The sequence below is a fragment of the Scyliorhinus torazame genome, chromosome 30 (assembly GCF_047496885.1).
Source record: "Scyliorhinus torazame isolate Kashiwa2021f chromosome 30, sScyTor2.1, whole genome shotgun sequence".
NCBI lineage: Eukaryota > Metazoa > Chordata > Chondrichthyes > Carcharhiniformes > Scyliorhinidae > Scyliorhinus > Scyliorhinus torazame.
Genome location: NC_092736.1, coordinates 17,760,544 through 17,784,461, shown reverse-complemented (window position 1 = coordinate 17,784,461; position 23,918 = coordinate 17,760,544). Strand labels below are relative to the sequence as shown.

The 23,918-nt window shown below is 48.2% G+C and overlaps 1 protein-coding gene across 1 annotated transcript in view; it reads right to left on the bottom strand.

Moving 5' to 3' along the window:
* Positions 1-23,918, bottom strand: part of LOC140404405 (dual oxidase 2-like) — a 150,824-nt gene that overhangs the window by 40,466 nt on the left and 86,440 nt on the right. The window contains exons 18-21 of the mRNA XM_072492898.1: positions 13,512-13,697; positions 12,040-12,265; positions 7,225-7,318; positions 3,434-3,609 (exon numbers count right to left, since the gene is read on the bottom strand). Of these exons, the coding sequence (XP_072348999.1) occupies positions 3,434-3,609; positions 7,225-7,318; positions 12,040-12,265; positions 13,512-13,697 (682 nt within the window). The remainder of the gene's footprint in view (positions 1-3,433; positions 3,610-7,224; positions 7,319-12,039; positions 12,266-13,511; positions 13,698-23,918) is intronic.

Here is a 23,918-nt window from a genome sequence, read left to right as displayed (position 1 = left end):
GCTCTGAGCTGGCTGCTGCTAGAATGAGCGGGAACTCTCCTGTCCCCTGTCTTTATAGTGCTTGTGCTCTCACTGGTGATTGGCTGTGGTGTTATGTATGCTGGTTGGTCCTACTGCATGTCCATCAGTGTGTGTATGTGATTGCTACATAATGTACTGATGTATATTATGACAGAGGGTGTTAGCTCTGAGGAGAGATTGAATAAACTGAGATTGTTTTCCCTGGAGAGACGGCGGCTGAGGGGCGACCTGATAGAGGTTTATAAAATTATTAGGGGTATAGATGGGGTGAACAGTTGGAGGCTTTTTCCCAGGGCGAAAATGACAATTACAAGAGGGCACAAGTTCAAGGTGAAGGGAGAAAAGGTTCAGTGGAGATGGGCGGGGGAGGTTTTTTTTTTTACACAGAGGGTGGTGTTGGCCTGGAATGCACTGCCAAGTGAGGTGGTTGAGGCAGATACGTTAGCGACCTTGAAGACTTATCTGGATAGGCACATGAACAGACGAGGTATAGAAGGATACAGGCGGTTGGTCTAGATAGGACACATGATCAGCGCAGGCTTGGAGGGCCGAAGGGCCTGTTCCTGTGCTGTATTGCTCTTTGTTTGATTTTTTTATACATGTCTGTAACAGCATTGGACCTTAATCAAAGTAAAGTCGCCATAGTTCCAGATGGCCATAGGCGGTGGGGAACATAGGGTGGTGATTTAACCTGAGGATCACCACAGCTCAGGCGAGGAGCTAGATTACGAAGGGGGGGGGACCTTCATGAATAACCGCAGCCGGTACGGGAATTGAACCCACGCTGTGGGCTTCGCTCTGCGTAACGAACCAGCCGTCCAGCCAACTGAGCTAAACTGGCATCCGGAGCTTAAACATTACATTAGTGACTGTTGTATTTGATGATCTGTAGTATTGGACTCCATTACAAGTAGAAAGACCTTTTTACATTTACCTTATCATAAAAAAAACGATTTATCATTTTATTCCCAAGAGCTGCCCCCACACCCCCATTAAGAATTGTGTAGTGAGGCCCAAAGCAATGGAGGAAATAGGTTTTGCATATACAGAATCTTCTGCACGTAATCAAGAGAAAATAGCTCTCATTGATTCATAGTAATTAGTTTCCCGGACCAGATATAGAAAATAGACTGAAATATTCTGTTCTGCCCAATTATCCATTAATGTGCATTCCAGTGAAAATCTGACTGTCTTTTTAAAATGTGTTCATGGGTTGTGGGCACCAATGACTAAGCAGTATGTATTACCCAACTCCCTAATTGGTCTTTGGGTAGGTGGAGGTGAGCTATTGTCTTTAATGTCTGCACTCCATTCAGTCACACCCACTGTGAGGACATCCAAGGATTTTGGCCATGAAGAAATGGCGAAATAGTTCCACGCCAGTGCCCTGGTCCTTCTAGGCGGTAGAGGTCACGGTTGCCGAAAAAGGAGCCATGGTGTGTTGCTGCAGTGCACCGTGTAGATGGTATACACTGCAGGTGGTAGAGGGAACTTAATGATTGAGGTGGTGAATGGGCTGTCGATCAAGCGGACGTCTTTGCCCTGGATGATGCTTCCCAGGTGTTGTTGGAGTTTCACTCCTCCAGGCAAGTGGCGAGTCTGTCATCACACTCCTGACGTGCGCCTTGCAGATGGGTGGACAGGTTTTGCGGAGTCAGGAGGCGAGTTAACCTGCAGCAAAAAACCAAACTCCTGACCTGTCCTTGCCGTCAGTTTCTTTGCCATCCTCGGTTCAATATCCTGGAACCCCCCCCCTCCCTGACAGCACAGTGGGTGTACCAACACCACATTGGACTGCAGCGGTACAAGAAGGAGGCTCACCACCTCTTTCACAAAGGCAACCAGGGACGGGCAATGAATGCTGGCCTTGCGGGGGACGCTTACACCCCATTAACAAATTTCACAAAGAAGTACTGGGAGCATTCGTGGTGGGAGAACGAGCATTAACGTTTCTGATGAAAGATCATTGACCTGAAACGCTAACACATTTTCTCACCTTCACAGATACTACCACAAACTAAGCACGGATGCCCAGCTGTTTGATGGATGGAAAATCATGGGAGGGATTAGTCAACATTGTGAAGATTGAAAGAAGAGTGGCGGGATTCTCCGACACCCCACCGGGTCGGAGAATCACCGGAGGGCGGCATGAATCCCGCCCCCGCCGGCCGCCGAATTCTCCGCCGCCTGAGTTTCGGCGGGGACGGGAATCGCGCCGCACCGGTCCCCCCCCCCTTCGGCGACTCTCCGGCCCACGATGGGCCGAAGTCCCGCTGCTGTCATGACGGTCCCGCCGGCGGGAATTAAACCACCTCTCTTACCGGCGGGACTGGCGGCGCGGGCGGGCTCCGGGGTCCTGGGGGGGGGGGTGCAGGGCGATCTGGCCACGGGGGGTGCCCCCATGGTGGCCATGGCCGACGCGGAAGTGACCCCCCCCCCCCCCGCCGCGCATGCGTGGGCTTCTGCCGGCCGGCGGAGTGCCTTCGGCCCCAAAGAGAGCGAAACGAGATGAAGGAGGGTGAAAGAGAGCGAAATGAGATGAAGGAGGGTGAAAGAGAGCGAAACGAGACGAAGGAGGGTGGCGCCAAAGGCCGGCGGCGCACCAACCACTCCGGCGCGGGCCTAGCCCTTCAAGGTGAGGGCTTGGCACCTAAAGGTGTGGAGAAATCCACACCTTTGGGCGGCCTGACACCGGAGTGGTTCCTGCCACTCCATCTCGCCGGGACCCCCTGCCCTGCCGGGTAGGGGAGAATCCCGGCCGAGATGTCAGATCATTGATTAGGCGAGTGAGACAACAGGGGTGGGATTCTCCAATAATGGGGCTATGTCCCCACTCCAGCATCAAAACGCGGGCGAATCTCTCTGGACTTTCCTCCGGCTGCCGATACGGGGCCTTACACTTCCGGTCGGGGGTCCAGTGGCAGCCTGCGTCGGCCGCCCTGTCCGACATGGCGGACCTACACCGCGGACTGGCACCAAAAATATAGCACCCCCCCCCACCCCCCACCCCCCCCCAAGAACGCGCGCGCCCGCGGATCGCTGGCCCCCGATCGATAGCCTGGCCATCTCTGAGGCCCCCACCACCCGGTGATGGATTCCCCCCCGCCCCCACTAGGGCGGCAACGGACCACGAGGGACCCACGCTGTCGGGAACTCGGCCAGTTACACTTGGAGAATCATCGCGGGGGCCTCTGTCAATGGTCCCCTACCCGTACCGCGTAGACCCCGTGCGTGCGATTCGCACCAATTCTCTGGGGCAGAGGCTCGGAGAATCCCGCCCCAGATTCCATCCTCAAATTACAAAAGCTGTAGACCCTGATTATAATGTCTTTTAAATGGCAATTCCTTGTTTGCATTTGCTATTTAGAAATACAATATTGAATAGTTCTTAATGGTTGAATATTTTACTGACCTTTCATATTCAGCTGAGCTAGCTCCAACTCTTGGTAGTGATCCCGGAACAAGTAGTGGAAATCCTCCCATATTAACTCTTCTTTATCTTCAAATCCTGCATCTTTGAACATTGACTCTATCACATTCTGTATCTGTTCCTTTGGCAAGCAGTTGTTCGAGATCTCAATGAAAGACCTAAAACATTAGAGGGTAAACAGTTCTTGCTTAAATCAAATGAAACAAGACTCTTCGGTCATGACAAGTTGGCCACAGAAGACAATTAGGTCAGTTACAGCTTGGACATGCTCGAGTACCAAGGAGTCACCATTCACCACCTAGCTGCTATCTGTAGACAGTGCTGTCGAAGCTATTGCAAAAAATTCCTTTTACATCTGAACCAGCCATGGATCTTGTGCCATTCCCCAACCCTCTCCCCTATATAAAATACTAAAAGGGATTGATAAAGTAATCGTAGACCAAATGTTCCCCCTTGTAGGGCAATCTAGAACGAGAGGTCACAGATATAAGTTGAGAGGTGGTAGATTTAGAACTGAGATGAGGAGGAACTACTTCTTGCAGAGGTTGGGCAGCATGGTAACACAAGTGGACAGCACTGTGACTTCACAGCACCAGGGTCCCAGGTTCAATTCCCTGCTGGGTCATTGCCTGTGCGGAGTCTGCACGTTCTCCCCGTGTCTGCGTGGGTTTCCTCCGGGTGCTCCGGTTTCCTCCCACAGTCCAAAGACATGCAGGTTAGGTGAATTGGCCATGGTAAATTGCCCTTAGTGACCAAAAAGGCTAGGAGGGGCTATTGGGTTGTTAAGTAATGGGTTAAGAGACATTGCAATTAGTTGTCTCATTTATGTTAAGTGTCCAATAATTGACACTGATATGTAAAGGGGCTTCAGGTGGCCTCAGGTTGGGAAACGAAGTTCAAAAATGGAGGGCACAGAAACGCAGTGCCAGTTCAGATAGTACATTGGGATAGTGAACAGGTCCACAGGACAAGGTCGCGAACTACTGAAAGGACATCCCACAACAGAAGGGAAAGATCAAGCAGTAGCAGTACAGAACGAGATACCAGGCAGGAGAGGGGACGCAGTTTATCAAGATCTTGGAACATGAGTAAGACTACGAATACTAATAGTAGAAGCCCACATGCACGTGAGATTTTGGTGGCTTCAAATAAATTAGATGAAAAAGTTATCAAAGGTGCTAAACAGCAAGAATTGCATAGTTGGAGTGAATTTGGGGTATACACGGAAGTACCGAATCGGGGACAAAAAGCTCTATCCCACTGATGGATTTGCACGGAAAAGGTTCTTCCGGATAGAACTTAAGGCAAAGGCCAGGCTTGTGGCAAGGGAATTTGAAGAAAACTTAGAAGATCAGGATTTAAGGGTAGATTCACCTACAGCAGGAAAGGTTATTTTAAAGATGTTCTTGGCTCAAAGGCATGGGAATGCAAATCTATAGATATAAAAGCTGCCTTTTTGCAGGGGCATCAGCTCCAGAGAGACATTTTTCTCCGTCCTCCTAAAGAAGCAGCTAACACAGAAGGGGTACTCTGGAAGTTGAACATGTGGATATGGATTAAATGATGCATCTAGAGTCTGGTATTTTTCGGTAAGGTCAGTTTTGTTAAAGTTAGGCTGTTGCAAGTTGAAAGCAGATTCTGCAATGTTTTACTGGCACTATAAAGGAAATTTTCTGGCATCTTTATGATGCATGTCGATGATTTTTTATGGGGTGGGACTAGTGATTTTGAAGCTATTGTAATCTCTGGTTTGAGGTAAAAATTCAGGGTTGGAAGTCAGGCTTCCGGTGCATTTAAATATATTGGACTGGAAATTGGACAGACTAAGTTAGGGGCAACTTTATGTCGGCAATCTTATTTGGAAAGCATTAGCCCAATAGAATTAGTCGTGGCCCGGTTTCACAAAAAGACGCAATGGTTTCAAAGATAGAAAAAGAGCAACTGCGAAGTTTAATTGGGCAACTGAACTGGTTAGGTAGGCAGACTAGACCGCACGTGAGTTTTGATGTCTTAGAGTTGAGTACAAAAATGAATGATCCCAAAGTGGAAGACATAATAAGAGCAAATAAAGCATTGGCCAAACTAAAAATGCAGGAATGTGTTTTGAAGTTCCCGGTTTGAGGTGACCTTAGGCACTTGAAACTCATAGTTTATAGTGATGCGTCCTATGCAAATTTATGTGATGGGGTTTCAAGCGCAGGAGGTTTTATAATTTTCCGTGTGGGAAACAAAGAAAATAAGGAGAGTGGTAAAAAGCACTTTGGCTGCTGAGATGTTAAGCTTTGTAGAGGGGGTGGATATGGCCTTTTATACAAGTCAGATATTGACAGAAATTTTGGGATTAAGGGATTTGGGTAATATACCTATTGACTGTCACATTGACAATAAATCCCTGTGGGAAAATGTGCACTCGTGTCAATGAAAAGAGGTTACGGATAGACATCGCAAGTTTGAAGCAGATGTTGGACAGAGTGGAAATAACAAAAATTAAATGGGTCGACAGTAGCTATCAACTGTCAGACTGTTTTACGAAAAGAGGGGCAAGTTCACAGAAACCTTTGGATATTGTTAATGAAGGGCGCTTGTTTCTATGACTGTTTTTTTTTCTTCCAAACAAAAACTGAAAAAAAAGAGGAGGGAGGGGGGGGAAATCATTTGTGTGTTTTTGAGTTTCTTGAAATTTTCTTTTCACCTAATAATTTTTTTTCTCCAAGGAAGTGGAGACTGTTAAGTAATGGGTTAAGAGACATTGCAATTAGTTGTCTCATTTATGTTAAGTTTCCAATAATTGAGACTGATATGTAAAGGGGCTTCAGGAGGCCTCTGTGTCTGGTGATGCGTAGTTAGAGTTTTGTGCAAAGTCTGTTGGAATGAAATAAAAATGTGTTGGTGAAAGAGGAACAGAATTTTTGACTCTTCATATCACAGCAACTAAAACGTCTAACATGGGTTACGGGAATAGGGCGCAAGTGAGGGCTTAAGTGGATCGGTGCAGACTTGATGGGCCGAATGGTCTCCTTCTGTTCTATGTTCTACTTTGTGGAACTGGTTTCCTCGTAGTGCAGTGGAATCCAAGTCATTAAATGGTTTCAAGAAGGAGATGGATATATTTCTGATTATAAAACGGGTTGAAGGGATATGGGTGGGGAGGTGGATTTGAGACCAGGAAGAGATCAGCCCTGATCTGATTGAATGGTGGAGCAGGCTCGAAGGGCTGAATCGCCGACTTCACATCCTAATTGCTATGTTCCTATGTTCCCCGTGTCCCTGAATAATCTTCCTCTTCAGATACCAATTCATTTCCCTCTTGAATACCTCGGTTGAACCTGCCTCCATGCGCTGTCAGGCTTCCAGATCCCAACCGCTCGATTCGTGTAAAGTTTTCTCTTCTTGTCTTCATCGTTCGCGCTCTCACCAATACCTTCAATCTGTGCTCTCTCGTTCTCAATCCTCCCACCAATGAGGAAAACATTTTCCCCGTCTACTCAGCCCAGACTCTGATGCTTTTGAACTCCTCTATCAAATCTCTTCTTGACCTTCCGTTCCCCAAGGTGAGGAGTCACCAACTCGTCCAATTAAACGACAAAATTGCACTTCCTCATCCCTGGATGAGGATCTGCACACTCTCTAAAGCACCTCTTTCCAAAAGTGTGGCCCCCAGAACAGGACCCAGATAAAATCTTCATGAGAACATTTATAACGTCATAGCAGAACTGGGGACTGTCATGCATCGAATGCATGTATGTAATGCAAGTGAAGTTTACTTGGCGTACCTTAGTAGTTGTGAGAATTCGTCCTTTGACATGGAACCGTTCCCATCTACATCGTACATTGTAAACATGAGCTTGGATTTTGCCTCGGGGGAACCTGTACAAAGACAAATGGGATTATTTTTAAATTGTCCCATTGTAGTACTGAAAAAATGCAACAGTATCTACGACAGGGGGCTGACCTCCTATACCAGTTCAATGTCTTGGGGGCAGACTGAAACTTTCTGGCGAGCATTTCTTTAAAGGAAGAAAAATACTTCAATGCCAGAGTACGGGAAGTGCGCTATCCCATTTACTCATTCCGACCCAACGTGCAACTCCCCAATCCTTCAGCGGCACTTCCCAAACCCACAAACCCTGCCACTAAAGAAAGACAAGGGCAGCAGATGCGTGGGAACACCCACCACCTGCAAGTTCCCCTCCAAGCCGCTCACCATCCAGACTTGGAACCAAATCGCCATCCCGTCACTACTGGGTCAAAACCCTGGAACTCTCTAGCTAGCAGCACTGTGGGTGTACCCACATCCCATGGTATGGCAGCGGTTCAAGGCAGCAACTCACCTTCTAAAGGGCAATTGGGGGTGGAAGAAAATGTTGACGTAGGCAGTGACGTCCACATGGAATATAGGTTTTAAAAAGTGTCATCTTTATGCATCATTATTTACATCCAGTTCAGTAATATAGTGATGCGGTAGAGGGTGTGTATGCAATAAAGGCTTCAGGTTCTGTACAACCTTCTTGAGGAAGAGTTTCAAACAACATACTGACTGTCAGTCTTTTTTGCATACTAGCTGATTGCCCGGGTACAGTGGACGCAAAGGGCAACAGTCTTGTGGACAACCAGATGGATTGTTCGAATCACGACCCCTCGAGAGGGGCCTGCCAAAGTTACTGTTGTCACGAGGCCAACTAACCAGGGATGGAGAACTGACTTGGTCGTTTGACCCAACAAAAGAGAGTCCACCAGGATATCCATCAATGTAATTTTACTCGGAAACCCGGATTGATATTGTGCTAGTTAATTTACCCGAGGGAAACGGAGAAGTGGCCACGAGTCACAAGCGAGAGCAGCTTGTAAATGAAGCTCCTGGGGTTTCAGGTCAAGCACATTGTGGTGCCAGAATAACATACTGCAAATTAACTCCTTCATTTGGTGGCCAGGCATGCTTGAAGCATGAGAATTATACATATTATTATGGGCCAGGGTTTAGAGAACACCAAAGTATATCATGGAGTTCACCTGACCCACAACTTGGAATAGATTTTGGTTATGGGGAGCACACGGGCCCACTTTACAGGTGTGATGCAACAGAGAACTAAAAGTATTTTTAAAACAAACAATGTTTATTCTATTAATCCGGTTAATATTTTATAAACCCATAGAAAACATCTTACCAACTACCTACATTGATAACCCCCCAAAAAGATACAGTACTCTATAGGTAACCCTTAATAACTTTCCGAAAAACATCCATAAGCCAAAACACTTTTTAACAAAGACAGTAGGTTTGCATTCCTTACAGAAACAATTATTACTTTGAAATCATCAAGTGATCTGGAGACATTCTTTAGAGAGAGAGAGATACACCTTCTTGTTTGAATGCAGCTCTCCAACTGAAAACGAAACTAAAACTCAGAGCCAAAAGCAGCTTCCAGCTCAAAACAAAAGTAAAAAGCAGAATCACATTCCAGCTCCACCAACACAATGACATCACTGCAGCCATTTGATAAACCACACTTCATCAAGGGACTCTCCCATAACAATACCTAATTGTGAGCCGTGCAATTTAATTAATAAGTCACCGTTTATTAAACCACCTGCACTGGCTCCAGTGACGCCCAATCAATCAATGCCGAAATGTTTTGTTGCTTTCAGTTGACCACTTCCCCCATCATTGGAGTGTAAACATGTTCTCAGCCTCCTGCTGACTGGTCCCCTGCAAAAAACTGTTTTGGAAAACACACTTGATCCTGCTATGACTGAATTATTGTAGCTGAGGCACCCAAGGCCTACACTCCGATCACAGCAGAGCCTTAATTTCCAAGGTCTTCAGAGATCACTGCACGGTGGCACAGTGGTTAGCACTGCTGCCTCACAGTGCCAGAGATCCGGGTTCAGTTCCAGTCTTGGGTGACTGTGTGGAGTTTGCAAGTTCTCCCAGTGTCTGCGCTGTGCTGTTCTTAGTGTTGCTTATTTCAAGAGGGTTGGCATAGTAGTCACATAGGCCACAAAATAGCTTTAACTTAAATAAAGCTATTAATTTATTTACACTAACTTGGATTCGACACGTACTCCTTAAGAATACACAGTTGATCAACAACATCTGAACTATACTCATCTACTGCTAATCTCACTACTGGTTTAAACTATGATCTTCTCTCATTTACACCATCTGCTCTTTTGACCTTCACTAACTAACTCCTGCATACTCTCCTCCAATAAGGTCTAGGGTCACTGACTTATATAGTTGGAGCTGTAGCTCCCTCTAGTGGCTACTTTCGACACTACATTAACCCTTGCCATGCTGATAGCCAAGATAATACCACATGCGCAGGTTTCCTCAGGGTGCTCCGATTTCTTCCCACAGTCCAAAACATGCGCAGGTTAGATGGATTGACCAGGCTAAAATTGCCCCTTCCCGTCCAAGGTTGTGCAGGTTAGGGGGATAGGGTGGAGGAGTGAGCCTGGAGAGGGTGATCTTTGAGGGTTGGTGCCACCTTGATGGGCTGAACGGCTGTGTGGCTTCTATGGAAAGGTGGACGAGGTTAGAGCACAACACACCACATCATCTGCAACTAATGAAACTGATGGAACATTAAAAACAGGTAAAAAGGATATTGACTAAACTGTTGAGAATCAAGGGAAATAAATGGATCACCTTCATATCAGATGTGTAACTATTGCTTAATAATGTGTCCTCACCGCCATCAGAGACAGTGGGCGGAATTCTCCCCCCACACGCCGGGTGGGAGAATCGCCGGGGTGCTGCACGTGTCCCGCCATGCCGCCCCGACGCCCACATGCGATTCTCCCATCCCCCCCGCAAACCGGCGCGGCGAGAATCACGGCTCGCAAGCGGCGATTCTCCGGCCCGCCCAATATGACGGTTTCCCACGAGCGCCATCCACAGCTGGTCGCTGCCAGCGGAAACAGCCCGGGAAAGTTGGGAGGGTGGCCTGTGGGGGGGGGAGGGGCCTCAAATGTGGTCTGGCCCACGATCGGTGCCCACCGATTGGCGGGCCGGCCCCTCTGAAGGAGGACCTCCTTTCCTCCACCGCCCCGCAAGATCCATCTGACATCTTCTTGCAGGGCGGCCTCGGGGAGGACGGCAACCGCGCATGCGCGGGTGACGTCATTTACGCGGCGCCGGCCACGCCATTTAGGCGGTGCCGCTTTTACGCGGCGCTAAGACCCGCCGCTCCTAGCCCCCGGGGGGCGGGAGAATAGGGGGCTGGGAGCGGGCACTTAGACTCCCGCTGGGAGAATTGCGCCCTGTATTCCCCAGAATTCCACATTGAGGTTGAGGTGCATACACCACCTGCCCATGGTTCTTTTACTGCCTGTAAACGTAATGGTTCCCTGACCCGACAGCAACAATGAGATTTAAAGCAAGAAAAAATAGACGAGATTCACTTCCAAAAAAAACAGGAATTAATATATTGAGGACAGAGATTAACGTAGGTACAATATATCATAGGGTGTTCTTTGTGTAGCTTATTTCAAAATGTTAGGCGTAGTGTTCACAAAGACCACAGAATAGCTTTTAACTTAAACAAAGCTATGATTTAATTACACTAAACTGGGATTCAACACTTATAGAACATAGAACATAGAACATTACAGCGCAGTACAGGCCCTTCGGCCCTCGATGTTGCACCGACCTGTGAAACCACTCTAAAGCCCATCTACACCATTCCCTTATCGTCCATATGTCATCCAATGACCATTTGAATGCCCTTAGTGTTGGTGAGTCCACTACTGTTGCAGGCAGAGCATGCCACGCCCTTACTACTCTCTGAGTAAAGAAGCTACCTCTGGCATCTGTCCTATATCTATCTCCCCTCAACTTAAAGCTATGTCCCCTCGTGCTAGACATCACCATCTGAGGAAAAAGGCTCCCACTGTCCACCCTATCCAATCCTCTGATCATCTTGTATGTATGCCTCAATTAAGTCACCTCTTAACCTTCTTCTCTCTAACAAAAACAGCCTCAAGTCCCTCAGCCTTTCCTCATAAGATCTTCCCTCCATACCAGGCAACATTCTGGTAACTCTCCTCTGCACCCTTTCCAATGCTTCCACAGCCTTCCTATAATGCGGCGGCCAGAACTGCACGCAATACTCCAAATGCGGCCGCACCAGAGTTTTGTACAGCTGCAACATGACCTCATGGCTCTGAAACTCAATCCCTCTACCAATAAACGCTAACACACCGTATGCCTTCTTAACAACCCTCTCAACCTGGGTGATCAATAACATCTAACTACACTCATCTGTTGCTAATCTCAGTACTGGTATAAACTATAATCTAACCTTGCTCACACTATCTGCTCTTATGACCTTCACTAGCTACCTCCTGCATACACTCCTTCCCTAAGGTCTAGCATCACTGCCTTATATAGTTGTACCTGCATCTCCCTCTAGTGGCTACTCTCAACACTACATTAACCCTTGTAATGCTGGTAGTTATGATTATACCATAGGCTACTCTGCCGGTTTCTAATCTTTATCAGTGGCAGCCCAACTGGTCAGTCTCCAAGGCACAGCAAACGTCCAGTGGAGTTACAGCCTGCTCTCATGTCCCCAGCTCGGAATTACCTTTCATCAGGACGACAAAGATGTCGAGGAACTCCCGGAATGAGAGGTAGCCGTTTCCATCCTGGTCAGCCAACGAAAACATCTGCTCCACAAACATGGAGTCCTCCTTCAGTCCCAGCGCATCAGCAAACTCCGCGCGTGTCAGCTCGCATTTCAGAGTCTCCTTCGCCTTCTTCGAAAATTCACTGTCAAGGTCGCCAGCGTTTGACCCGTCAATCTCCAGGACCTAAAGGTGGCGAGCAGCATGGGAATAAATGGTACACAGAGTAATCATTCGGCACTGTTCAGCGTGTGAAGACATTTAAATAAATATAAGCTGGTTATTAGTGTCGACAATATTAGCATATCAATGTTTGCCTCGCATGTATTTGGCTGTTTCTGCTGGAGGCATTAAACTGTTAAAATAAACTTAACCTGCTTTGAAAGACAAGCAGAAGAATATATTACAAATGGGTTCATTGCGGTGGCCTGGACTGGCATGGCTAGTGTGGAGGAGGGGAGAACTGTCAGGCTTCCTTTTTGTTCTACTGCTTTGTTAAACATCTTGAACCCTGTGGCACAAAGGGCAGCACGGTAGCATAGAGGTTAGCACAGTTGCTTCACAGCTCCAGGGTCCCAGGTTCGATTCCCGGCTGGGTCACTGTCTGTGCGGAGTCTGCACGTTCTCCCCGTGTCTGCGTGGGTTTTCACCGGGTGCTCCGGTTTCCTCCCACAGTCCAAAGGTGTGTGGGTTAGGTGGATTGGCCTTGCTAAATTGCCCTTAGTGTCCAAAAATGTAAAGTGGGCATTACTGGGTTACAGGGATAGGGTAGATACGTGGGCTTCAGTAGAGTGCTCTTTGTAAGGGCGGGTGCAGACTCAATGAGCTGAATGGCCTCCTTCTGCACTGTAAATTCTAGGATTCCATCCAGTCCCCCTCCACACCTGGGAGCCTCCCTACTTATTCCAGGGTTGTCGTGTCCCAACACCCATTTTCTTTTCTTTTTTCGATCATGGGTGTGTCACAGGCTATGACAGTATTTATTGCCTAGCCCTAATTGCCCTTGAGGGGATAGTTTAAGAGTCAACCACATTACTGTGGGTCTGGATGTCACATATAGGCCAGACCAGGTAAGGACAGCAGATTTCCTTCCCTAAAGGACATTAGTGAGCCAGATGGGTCTTTACGATAAGTGACAATGGTTTCATGGTCATCATTAAACTTTTAATTCTAGATTTTTATTGAATTCAAATAAATTGGGTGGTGCCCCTAATGCTATTTACATTTCAGTCGGCTTTTGCGGAACAGTGCTAACCACTGTGCCGCCCATAGAGACCTTTAACTGTAATTTATCACAGCTTTCAGTATATGAAATTCTAATCACAACTGGGGAAACACTGCACGTCCATATCTTTGCAATATTAAGCTGAAACAAATTGGTCACTATGCATGCACAAGAGGAACGTCAAAATTGATGCAACCGCAACAGTACCTGTGCAAACACATGGCGGAAAAATGTATCCAAGATCTTAATCCGCTGCTGCTTTGTCACGGCTTCTTTCAGAAGTGTCCGCTCTTTCACTTCATGGATCAGCAGACTTATGCCATACCTGTCTGTGTGTGCTTTAAAATCTTCCACAAAGGCACTACGATCTTCTTCCCCTTCAAACATCAACACCTGCGTACAAGACGTCACATTCAGATCAGGTTCATGGGATGCCACATTTTATATATTACCAAAAACATTGAGGCAGATGCATTAAATATTTAAAATCCTGAGGGGACTTGACAGGGTAGATATGAGGAGGATGTTTCCACTTGTGAAGTAGAATAGAACTCGGGGGCGGGCGGGCGGGGGGGAGGGGGGGGGGCATTTTAGAAAAAGGGCCTCACTTTTAGGACTAAGATGAGAATTTTCTTTCTCAACGAGGGCCGTTAGACTGTGGAACTCTCTTCCCTGGAGGACAGCTGTGTTAAGCTCCGATGGTATCTCTGTAGTAAGAACTAGAAAGGAAGTCTTGTCTTCGTCAGCTCCAGTTTTATTGTGTTGGTCTATTAAACAATTATAGCTCCAACCCTTTCCTAACAAGTGGAGGCTTTGGTTATTGAATTTATTCGAGGCAGAGTTAGATTTTTGATAGAAAAGGGAGTCAAGGGTTATGTGGGGGGGGGGGGGGGGGGCCGGGGTGGGGGCAGACAGGAAAGTGGAGCTGAGGCCACAATCAGATTCGACCATCATCTTATTGAATGGTGGAGCAGGCTCAAAGGGCCTACTCCTATTGTCTAAGTCTGACGTTCCTTATGTTCCCAATATTCAGGGTTACTGGGAGAACGGCACTCAGGGAGCTGCTCACTTGGAGAGACAGTGCACACCCGATGACTTGAATAGCCTCTCTTTCTGCACTGTAATTCTGCGTATTTCTGTTTAGGCGATGGCAACCAATAGAAAACTTACACCTGTCAGTGATCAATAACTATTGTGAAGAGTAATAAGATGCAATAGTAGAACCTGCCGGAACTTCATTGAGACACAGACGGAAGTCGTGATTTTTCTTTTCAAAACTGAACTGACTTAGTAGCTCATAAATGTTTAAAACAAATTAATTACTGTTCAGCTCCTGAGTTGAAATTACAATTGTACACTGTGATATCCAATCCATTATTGCAACACATAAGCAAATTACTGCGGATGCTGGAATCTGAAACCAAAGAGAAAATGCTGGAAAATCTCAGCAGGTCTGACAGCATCTGTAGGGAGAGAAAAGAGCGAACGTTTCAAGTCCAGATGGCCCTTTGTCAAAGCCACGGGGATTTTAACTTGAATTTCACCCTGCATGTAACCTCCTGGATTACAGGTACCTCCAGGATATACAACATTCTTCCAACTGCTGCTCTCATCGCATCGTGAAAGCCAAACTCAGTGCCATGCACCGCCACATGAAAACACTCAACATCTCTCTCCAGCAGCATTGTCTTACTCTCTCAAAGCTGTCCCTGTCCCCAGTTTCATTTCATCCTTCGCATCATTCCATGCCTTGAGCTTTGACAAAGGGTCATCTGTGATGTGTTGGGTAGGCTGGGTCGATGTGGACTGCACTTGATGCAGTGTAGCGAGAGACAGACGTCCAACACTTGATAAGATGTAACACGATTGTATTTAACATCTAAACTATTATACATGTTCAACTGTGGGTTGACACTATGCTGACTTGACTGGAGACCTGATACTAGCCTAACCAGACTTACTAGCTACCACATGGTGTTTGCACTGGCCAGCTCACTAACTCTGACTGTCTCAGAGGCTGGGTCCCGAGAGAGCGGGAAAACTGGTGCCCTCTGGCTTTATAGCGGTTTTGTCCTATCTGGTGATTGGCTGCTCTGTTCTGTGTGCTTACTGGTCATCCTGTGTGTCAATCACTGCCTGTCTGCACTCCATTGTATACATAGATGTATATTATGACAATCTGGACTCGAAACGTTAGCTCTTTTCTCAACCCTACAGATGCTGCCAAACATGCTGACATTTTCCAGCATTTTCTCATTGGTTCGATTGTTGCAACAATACTGTTCAAGGGAATAAAAAAAGCATATTTCTTAAAAATATGGTCATATTCTTATCGGACTCTGGAAGAAGATAGGTGAAGGATTATCGTGCTGCCTCTGGATCCACATCAGTAGAGTAACTTCCTATGTGGAGTTTGCGCTTTCTCCCCGTTCCTGCGTGGGTTTCCTCCGACAGTCCAAAGATGCGCAGGTTAAGTGGATTGGCCATGGTAAAATGTCCCTTAGTGCTCAAACGTTAGGTAGGGTTGCGGGTTTACGGGGGAGGGCGGGGTTGGCCTAGGTAGGGTGCTCTTTCAGAGGGTCGGTGCAGACTCGATGGGCCGAGTGGCCTCCTTCTGCACTGCAGGGGTTCTAAGAAGCATGGCAGTTCAGACAAAAAGTCAAAGGGAAGTTATGTAGGTCGCAAACTGTGCAGTCACAAGAGCAGGCGAGCTCCCCTCAACAGGAGGAGGCACGCACTCGGAGACAAGAACAAGTTCAGCCATTACTCCTGTGAATGGTTAGAAATGATTGAAACAAGAGACAACCCACACTCCACCACCACCCCCCCCCCCCCCCCCACCCCCACCCCCAATGCCTACCAGCCCCATAGCAAACCCTGGCTGGAATCGATACTGGCCATCTGCAAAAGCACCCAAGTCAAGGCATAAGCTTATTATTGCTATACGGACTTTGTGATTACCCACTCCAAAGACTATGAATATGCAACAAACTCCCAGACACAGGTGATCAACTTTGCAGCAGGACGAAGAACAGACAAAAGAAGCCATCAGACTCTATAATTAGCTGCTGGCTGATCAGACAAAGTGAGTTTCAGAGGACAATGGGTCGCGATTGAATCATCCATGGATAAACAGGAGTATGGTGTCTTTCCCATTAACAAGTTGGGGTCTAGCTAGGGCAATTATCGGTGGTGGGTGTATACCTATGAATCAATCCAAGCTTCCCGGTATAAAGAAAGAAAACATCGAACAGATCTTGAGCAACAACCTGGGAGTTGCCCAGGTACAACCGTCGCAAGAAGAAAGGACCCAGGGTATCGAACCCAGAGAAAACATCCACATCGAGTGATCGTAGCCTCGCCAGTCTCCTTTACTAAGTGCGGGTAAAACCCAGAGCTCAGCTGTGAGCCTGAGTCATATTTTCTTGAGTAATAGAATTGTGAATCAAATTGCATTAAACTGTGAACCTGTTTTGTCCTTTGCTCACCTCGCAAATAAGGACACCTGGGTAGGACGTTTGAGTAAGTAAACTGGTCGAACGTATCAGAAGTTTTAAACGTACAACACACCTCCCCCCAAGGAAATTTTGAACTCTACTAAAAACCCCGTCCAGTAGTGGGTGTATACTGCCTCACGGGAGGGAAGGGACGGCTCAGCGGAAAACTACCAAGGTAAAACGCCTACGGCAAAACTTTAAAATAGCCGTGAGAAGGTCTGACTGTTTTTGTTTGCTTGTCTCTACTTTTCGGAACTTAAAGTCGTTAACCCTTTGCCCACTGGGTTTGAACGTTGGCAGCACGAGTTTGTTACTGGTGCTATCTCGGTATCGATGCATGTGTCTATCTTTACGGGAAACAGGATGGGCGCGACGGTCTTCCAGTCGCGTGTTTTTTGGCAGCGTGCCGTTCGCGGGCGGTGGGATTCTCTCCCCCCGCCGCTTGTCAATGGAATTTTCCATTGACGCCCACCCCATGGTGACGGGAAACGCATGGGCGGGGCTGCGCTGCATGTGGGTAAAGAGATTCGATTGTTGACACAGTTAAAACATGAGAACGGGAGGGCAGCGCGGTGGCGCAGTGGTTAGCACTGCTGCCTCACGGCGCCGAGGTCCCAGGCTCGATCCCGGCTCTGGGTCACTATCCATGTGGAGTTTGCACATTCTCCCCGTGTCTGCGTGGGTTTCGTCCCCTCAACCCAAAGATGTGCAGGGTAGGGGGATTGGCCACGCTAAAATTGTCCCTTAATTGGAAAAAATTAATTGAGCACTCTAAATTTATATTTAAAAAAACATGAGAACGGAATTAAACCAGCCCCCTAACTTAAAAAGCGAGTCGTGTCTTTTTTCTGAAGTTATTTTCGTAAAAGCACTGCTTGCAAGAGATAAACCTCAGCCTTTGGGAAATATGCCAGAAATTCAATTTGTCATTTTCAAAACACTCGTACTAGAGTTAAAGCAACAGCTAGGGAAATCAAATTAAGGCACGTTTTACTGACTGTTTCTTTCACACGGGGCTAACTGCAGCGGCACAGTGGTTAGCGCTGCTGCCTCACAGCGCCAGGGACCCGGGTTCGATTCCGGCCTCGGGTGACTGTCGGTGTGGAGTTTGCGCATTCTCCCCGCACCTGCGTGGGTTTCCTCCGGGTGCTCCGGTTTCCTCCCACAGTCCAAAGATGTGCAGGAGAGGTGGATTGGCCACGCTAGGTTGCCCCTTAGTGTGCAGGGATGTGCAGGTTTAGGTGGGGCCTCGGCTGGGTGCTCTTTCAGAGGGTTAGTGCAGACCTGATGGGCCGAATGCCCTCCTTCCGCACTGTGGGAATTCTATGGAGCCTGGCAAATGTCAGCAATTGACAATGTGATTAAAGGAAAAAGAAAGATAAATAAAGGAGATAGGGCAAATGTCTGGCCCCCTTTTCAGCTGTGGAATGCTGAAGGTTTTTAAAAAAAATATTTCTTTATTCGCCTCCTTTTTCACATTTTCTCCCAAATTTACACCCACCAACAATAAACATTAATCAGTAGCAAATATGTCAATCCCCATATCAATAACAACGATCCCATCCTCCCACCAAACCCCAAACATTCGCCCGCATGTTCACATAAACAAATGACAAAAAGGAATTAGGACTCACCCATAGTCACCATTAACACACACAGCCCCTCTCCCCCAACCCTCCCACCCATCCCCCCTCAATGTTATCCAGTTCTTGAGAGTGCATAATGAATAATGCCCATGAATTGTAGAACCCCTCCATCCTTCCTCTCAGTTCAAACTTAACCTTCTCAAGAGTCAAGAATTGCAACAGGTCCCCCCGCCACGCCAGGGCACTGGGTGGAGAGGTTGCTCTCCAACCCATCAGGATCCACCCTTGGGCGATCAACGAGGCGAAGGCTACAACATCTGCCTCCGCACCCGTTTCCAACCCTGGCATGTCCGACACCCCGAATATGGCCCCCCGGGGGCCCGGGTCCAGTTTCACGTGCACCACTTTAGAAATTACCCTAAAAACCTCCTTCCAGTAATCCTCTAGCTTTGGACAGGACCAAAACGTATGGACGTGATTAACGGGCCCCCCACCCCGCAACGTTCACACACATCCTTCTCCAACCCCCTGTCGTCAGCACCTCCTCCAGCAATCTGGAAGCCGGCTCCACTGGGAAGCTCTGTGTCTCCATTCTGGCAAAATCTTGAATCTGCATGTATCGAAACATTTCCCCCTGCTCCAGCCCATACTTTGCTTCCAGCTCCTTCAGTCCTGCAAACCGACCCCTAAGAAACAAATCTTTTAGTGTCTTAATCCCTTTCTCCTCCCCTTTCCGAAAATTTCCATCCCACCTCCCTGGCTCAAATCTGTAGTTCCCCCGAATCGGCATTTCCCTCCAATCGGCCTCCAAATTCTCAATGAAGCTATTATTACCGGACTCCCTGAGTACTTCCCCGGGGCTATCGGGAGCGCGCAAAGGTTTTGTTTAACTAGTTTAGTTTCTTGTTCATAGTTTTATTACAATCATTTGAAAAGGCACAAGAATGGCAGGGCAATGGCAGAATCATCCTTCCTTAGAATATGTGCTATTATCATAGATTATCATAGAATTTACAGTGCAGAAGGAGGCCATTCGGCCCATCGAGTCTACACCGGCTCTTGGAAAGAGAACCCACCCAAGGTCAACACCTCCACCCTACCCCCATAACCCAGTAACCCCACCCAACACTAAGGGCAATTTTGGACACTTAAGAGCAATTTATCATGGCCAACCCACCTGCACATCTTTGGACCGTGGGAGGAAACCGGAGCACCCGGAGGAAACCCACGCAGGCACGGGGAGGATGTGCAGACTCCACACAGGCAGTGACACAAGCCAAAATCGAACCTGGGACCCTGGAGCTGTGAAGCAATTGTGCTATCCACAATGCTACCGTGCTGCCCGTTACGTTCTGTGTTTAGTTAATAAGTGTTGGTTTGAATAAATTGGGAGTATTACGGTTAACCAACCTGATAGGGTGTGAAAATTAGAATATCATTAGTGGTCATGGTGACATTCCCATTATTCTGTCAAGGTGTTTGTGGGAGAATTAATAAGGCTCCACAATTGCAGCTCAGCAGTTTTGAATTACAGTTTTGATTATGTGATTGACTGGCTGTTTTATTATCTTGGTTAGACCAGGAAAAGTAATCTTGAGCGAGAAACTTGTTGCAAAAGACTAAGAGACTTGGGAACAACTGAATGCTATCTTCTCTGATCAGCATGTTCCCTTTCAAAGTTGATCATGTTACCAGTGCTTTTTGTTGCTTTCAATCTCAGAGGATAGAATCGGCGGTAAATTGAAGAAAATACCAAAGTTGAAAAAAGGAACCCAAAATGGGTTTCTGAGTGAGAAAATCTTTTCAAAGTATAGGGGCCGGGATTTCAAGTGTTGACGCTGGCGTCAAAACTGGCGCAAGCGACTCCGGCGTCTGCGGGCCTCCAGGCCCAGGCAGGCACCCCATTCCTCGAGGGCTAATACGGAGCCGGAGGGGTGGCCGCTGCTCCGGCACTCAAAAGCCAGCGCGTCACGGCCAGCGTGGGTCCGCGCATGCGCTTGGGTTGCCGTCTCCGCGCCAGCCCCCGGGCAATATGGCGGAGCCCTACAGGGGCCCGGCACGGAGGAACAGAGGACCCCCCCCCCCGGAATTAGCACACCTGCCAATCGGTAGCCCCCCACCCCCGCAGCCAGAACTCCGAGGTCCCACCGGGTAGGACCATACGTAACCCACGCTGGTGGGACTTGGCTGAACTCGGCGGGCACTCGGCCCGTCGAGGCGCAGAGAATCACCGGGGGGGGGACGCTTTCAACGGCCCCTGACCGGTGTGGCGGCGACCCCGCGGGCGTGATTGCCATTGATTCTCTGGTCGCCGGAGAATCGCAGGCCCAGCGTAGGAGCAGGGTGGCGCAATTCTCGCGCCCCCCCGGGAATTCTCCGATCCGGCGCGTGATCGGAAAATCCTGCCCAGGGTTCATGAAGTGACACAATTGCATGTTCTTGCCTCTTGAAGTTAAGCAGAAAGGGTAACCTTGAGGGGTTGAGTGGCCTTCTTCATTGAATTTGCTTCATAGAAACACTACAGTGCAGACGGAGGCCATTTGGGCCATTGGGTTTGCACTGACCCTCTGAAAGAGCACCCCATCCAAGCACACCCAGGGCCCATAACCTTTGGATTCTAAGGGGCAATTGATCATGGCCAATCTACCTAATCTGCACATCTTTGGACTGTAGGATGAAACCGGAGCACCCGGAGGAAACGCATGCAGACATGGGGAGAAAGTACAAACTCCATACAGACAGCAACCCAAGGTCGGAATTGAACCGGGTCCCTGGCGCTGTGAGGCAGCAGTGCCAACCACTGTGCCATCGTGAATAGAATGACACTTTTTCCATTAGTTGGTTTGGGGGAGGGGGTTCAATAACCAGGATGTATAGATTTAAGGGAAGAGGCTTAAAGGGGAGTTGAGGAGAAACAAGTTCACTCGGAGGATTCTGGGAGTCTGGAACTCACTGCCTGAAAGGGTGGTTGAGTCAGAAACTCTGGTAACTTTGAATAAGTATTGAGATATTCACTGGCGCTGCTGTAACCTCCAGGGCTATGTGCCAAGGGCTGGAGAATGGAATTAGTACAGTCAGATCTTTGTTGACCAGCATGGACACAAACGGCCCAATGGCCTCCTTCAGTGCTGTAAATGTCTTTGAATCTATGAGTCCCAAATCTATGATCACACAGTGTCTGAGCCCCCACCAGCAAGCTGGAATGTCTCCGAACACAGGCTGCTCTGATCGACAGAAAGAGTTAGAGGTCACAAGGTCTGGTTGCACCAAAACAAAGCGTCCCGGGGTGGGAACCGCTGACTTGATGTAGAGAGAAGCCACAGCAAATGGTGCAGCAGAACAAAGGACACTTCAGAGCTGAAAATGAAATGAAAATCACTTATTGTCACAAGTAGGCTTCAAATGTAGTTACTGTGAAAACGCCCTAGTCACCACATTCCGGCGCCTGTTCGGGGAGGCTGGTTCGGGAACAGAGAGGAGTGAAGAACAGAGAGGAGTGAAGTGCTTTTAACCAGGAACAAAGCTCTGATGGAAAGTGAATGCCCAACAAGTTGTTAAGTCACTGCCTTCATTTAACTGAGTACAATGCTCGCTTCTTTATAAATAAGACCGTAAAACATAGGAACAGAATTTGGCCATTCGGCCCATCAAGTCTACTCCCCCATTCAACCATGGCTGATATTTTTCCCATCCCCATTCCCTTGCCATTTCCCAATAATGATCTGGCAAGGTGGGATGGTCTCCCTCGGTCACTGGTGGGTCAGGTACAGGCGGTTAAAATGAACGTATTTCCGCAATTCCTGTTTATTTTCCAATGCCTGCCGATTTTCCTGCCAAAGGCATTTTTTAGAGAGATTGAAGGAATGATTACCTCGTTCATATGGGATGGGAAGGTGGCCAGAGTTAGAAAGGTGCTGCTACAGAGGGGAAGGGGGTTTGGGTCATCCGAACATGATGTATTATTACTGGGCGGGGAATGTGGAGAAGGTGCGGAGCTGGGTCAGAGGGGTTGATTCCCAGTGGGTCAGAACAGAGGAGAGTTTGTGGAGGGGGTCGAGATTGAAGGCGCTAGCGTCAGCGCCGCTCCCGATGGCCCCGGGGAAATACGCGGAGTCCGGTAATAATAGCTTCATTGAGAATTTGGAGGCAGTTTCGCCAACACTTCAGGTTGGGGGCAGGGCCAAGGGAAATGCCGATTCGGGGAACTACAGATTTGAGCCAGGGAAGTGGGATGGAAATTTTTGGAGATGGTAGGAGAAGGCGATTAAGACACTAAAATATTAGTTTCTTGAATTTTGGTTAGCAGGATTGAAGGAACTGGGAGCAAAGTATGGGCTGTAGGGGGAAATGTTTAGATACATGCAGGTTCGAGATTTTGCCAGGAAGGAGATACAGAGCTTCCCGGTGGAGCCGGCCTCCACCTTGCTGGAGGAGGTGCTGACGACAGGGGGACTGGAGAAAAGGGGTTAGTGTAGGGGGACTGGAGAAAAGGGGGTAGTGTAGGGGGACTGGAGAAAAGGGGGTAGTGTCGGCGGTTTACGGGGCTATTTTGGAAGAGGAGAAGGCACACTGGCAGGGATCAAAGCAAAGTGGGAGGAAGAGTTGGGAGAGGGTATGGAGGAGGGGTTCTGGTGTGAGGTGCTCCGGAGAGTGAACGCCTCCACCTCGTACACGAGGTTGGGGCTGATACAGCTGAAGGTGGTGCATAGAGCACACCTCACAAGGGCGAGGATGAGCCAGCTCTTTGAGGGGGTAGAAGATGTGTGTGAATGTTGCGGGGGGGTCACAAGGGCGAGGATGAGCCAGCTCTTTGAGGGGGTAGAAGATGTGTGTGAATGTTGCGGGGGGGGGGGGGGGGGGGGCTCCGCGAATTATGTTCATATGTTATGATCCTGTCCAAAGCTGGAGGATTACTGGAAGGAATCTCTAAAGCGATGAACATGAAACTGGACCCGGGCCCTCGGGAGGCCATATTCGGGGTGTCACACCATCTGGGGTTGGAACCAGGTGCGGAGGCAGATGTTGTAGCTTTTGCCTCATTGATCGCCCGAAGGTGGATCCTGTTGGGATGGAGAGGAACCTCTCCACCCTGGGCTCTGGCGTGGTGGGGGGACATGTTGGAAATCTTAACTCTTGAGAAGGTTACGTTTGAACTGAGGGGAAGGATGGATGGGTTCTACAATTCATGGGCGTTATTCATTATGCATTTTCAAGAATTGGATCACATCGAACATTAGTGGGGGGGTTTGAGAGGGTTGCGGGGGGGGGGGGGGGGGAGAACGGGACTGTATGTGTTAATGGTGACTATGGGTGATTACCTTTTGTTATTTGTGTATGCGATACACCATCAATAATAGACGATGAGCGGTAAACGTAACTGAGGTTTTAATACACTAAACAGCAAGCCTCCTGCCGCTGGACCAGAACTGGGTCCGGAGGCGGAGACTTGCCACTTTTATACAGAAGCCCCGAGGGGAGGAGCCAGCCTGGACAATCCCAGGCATGTACAACACAGCACAGTGAATATAATA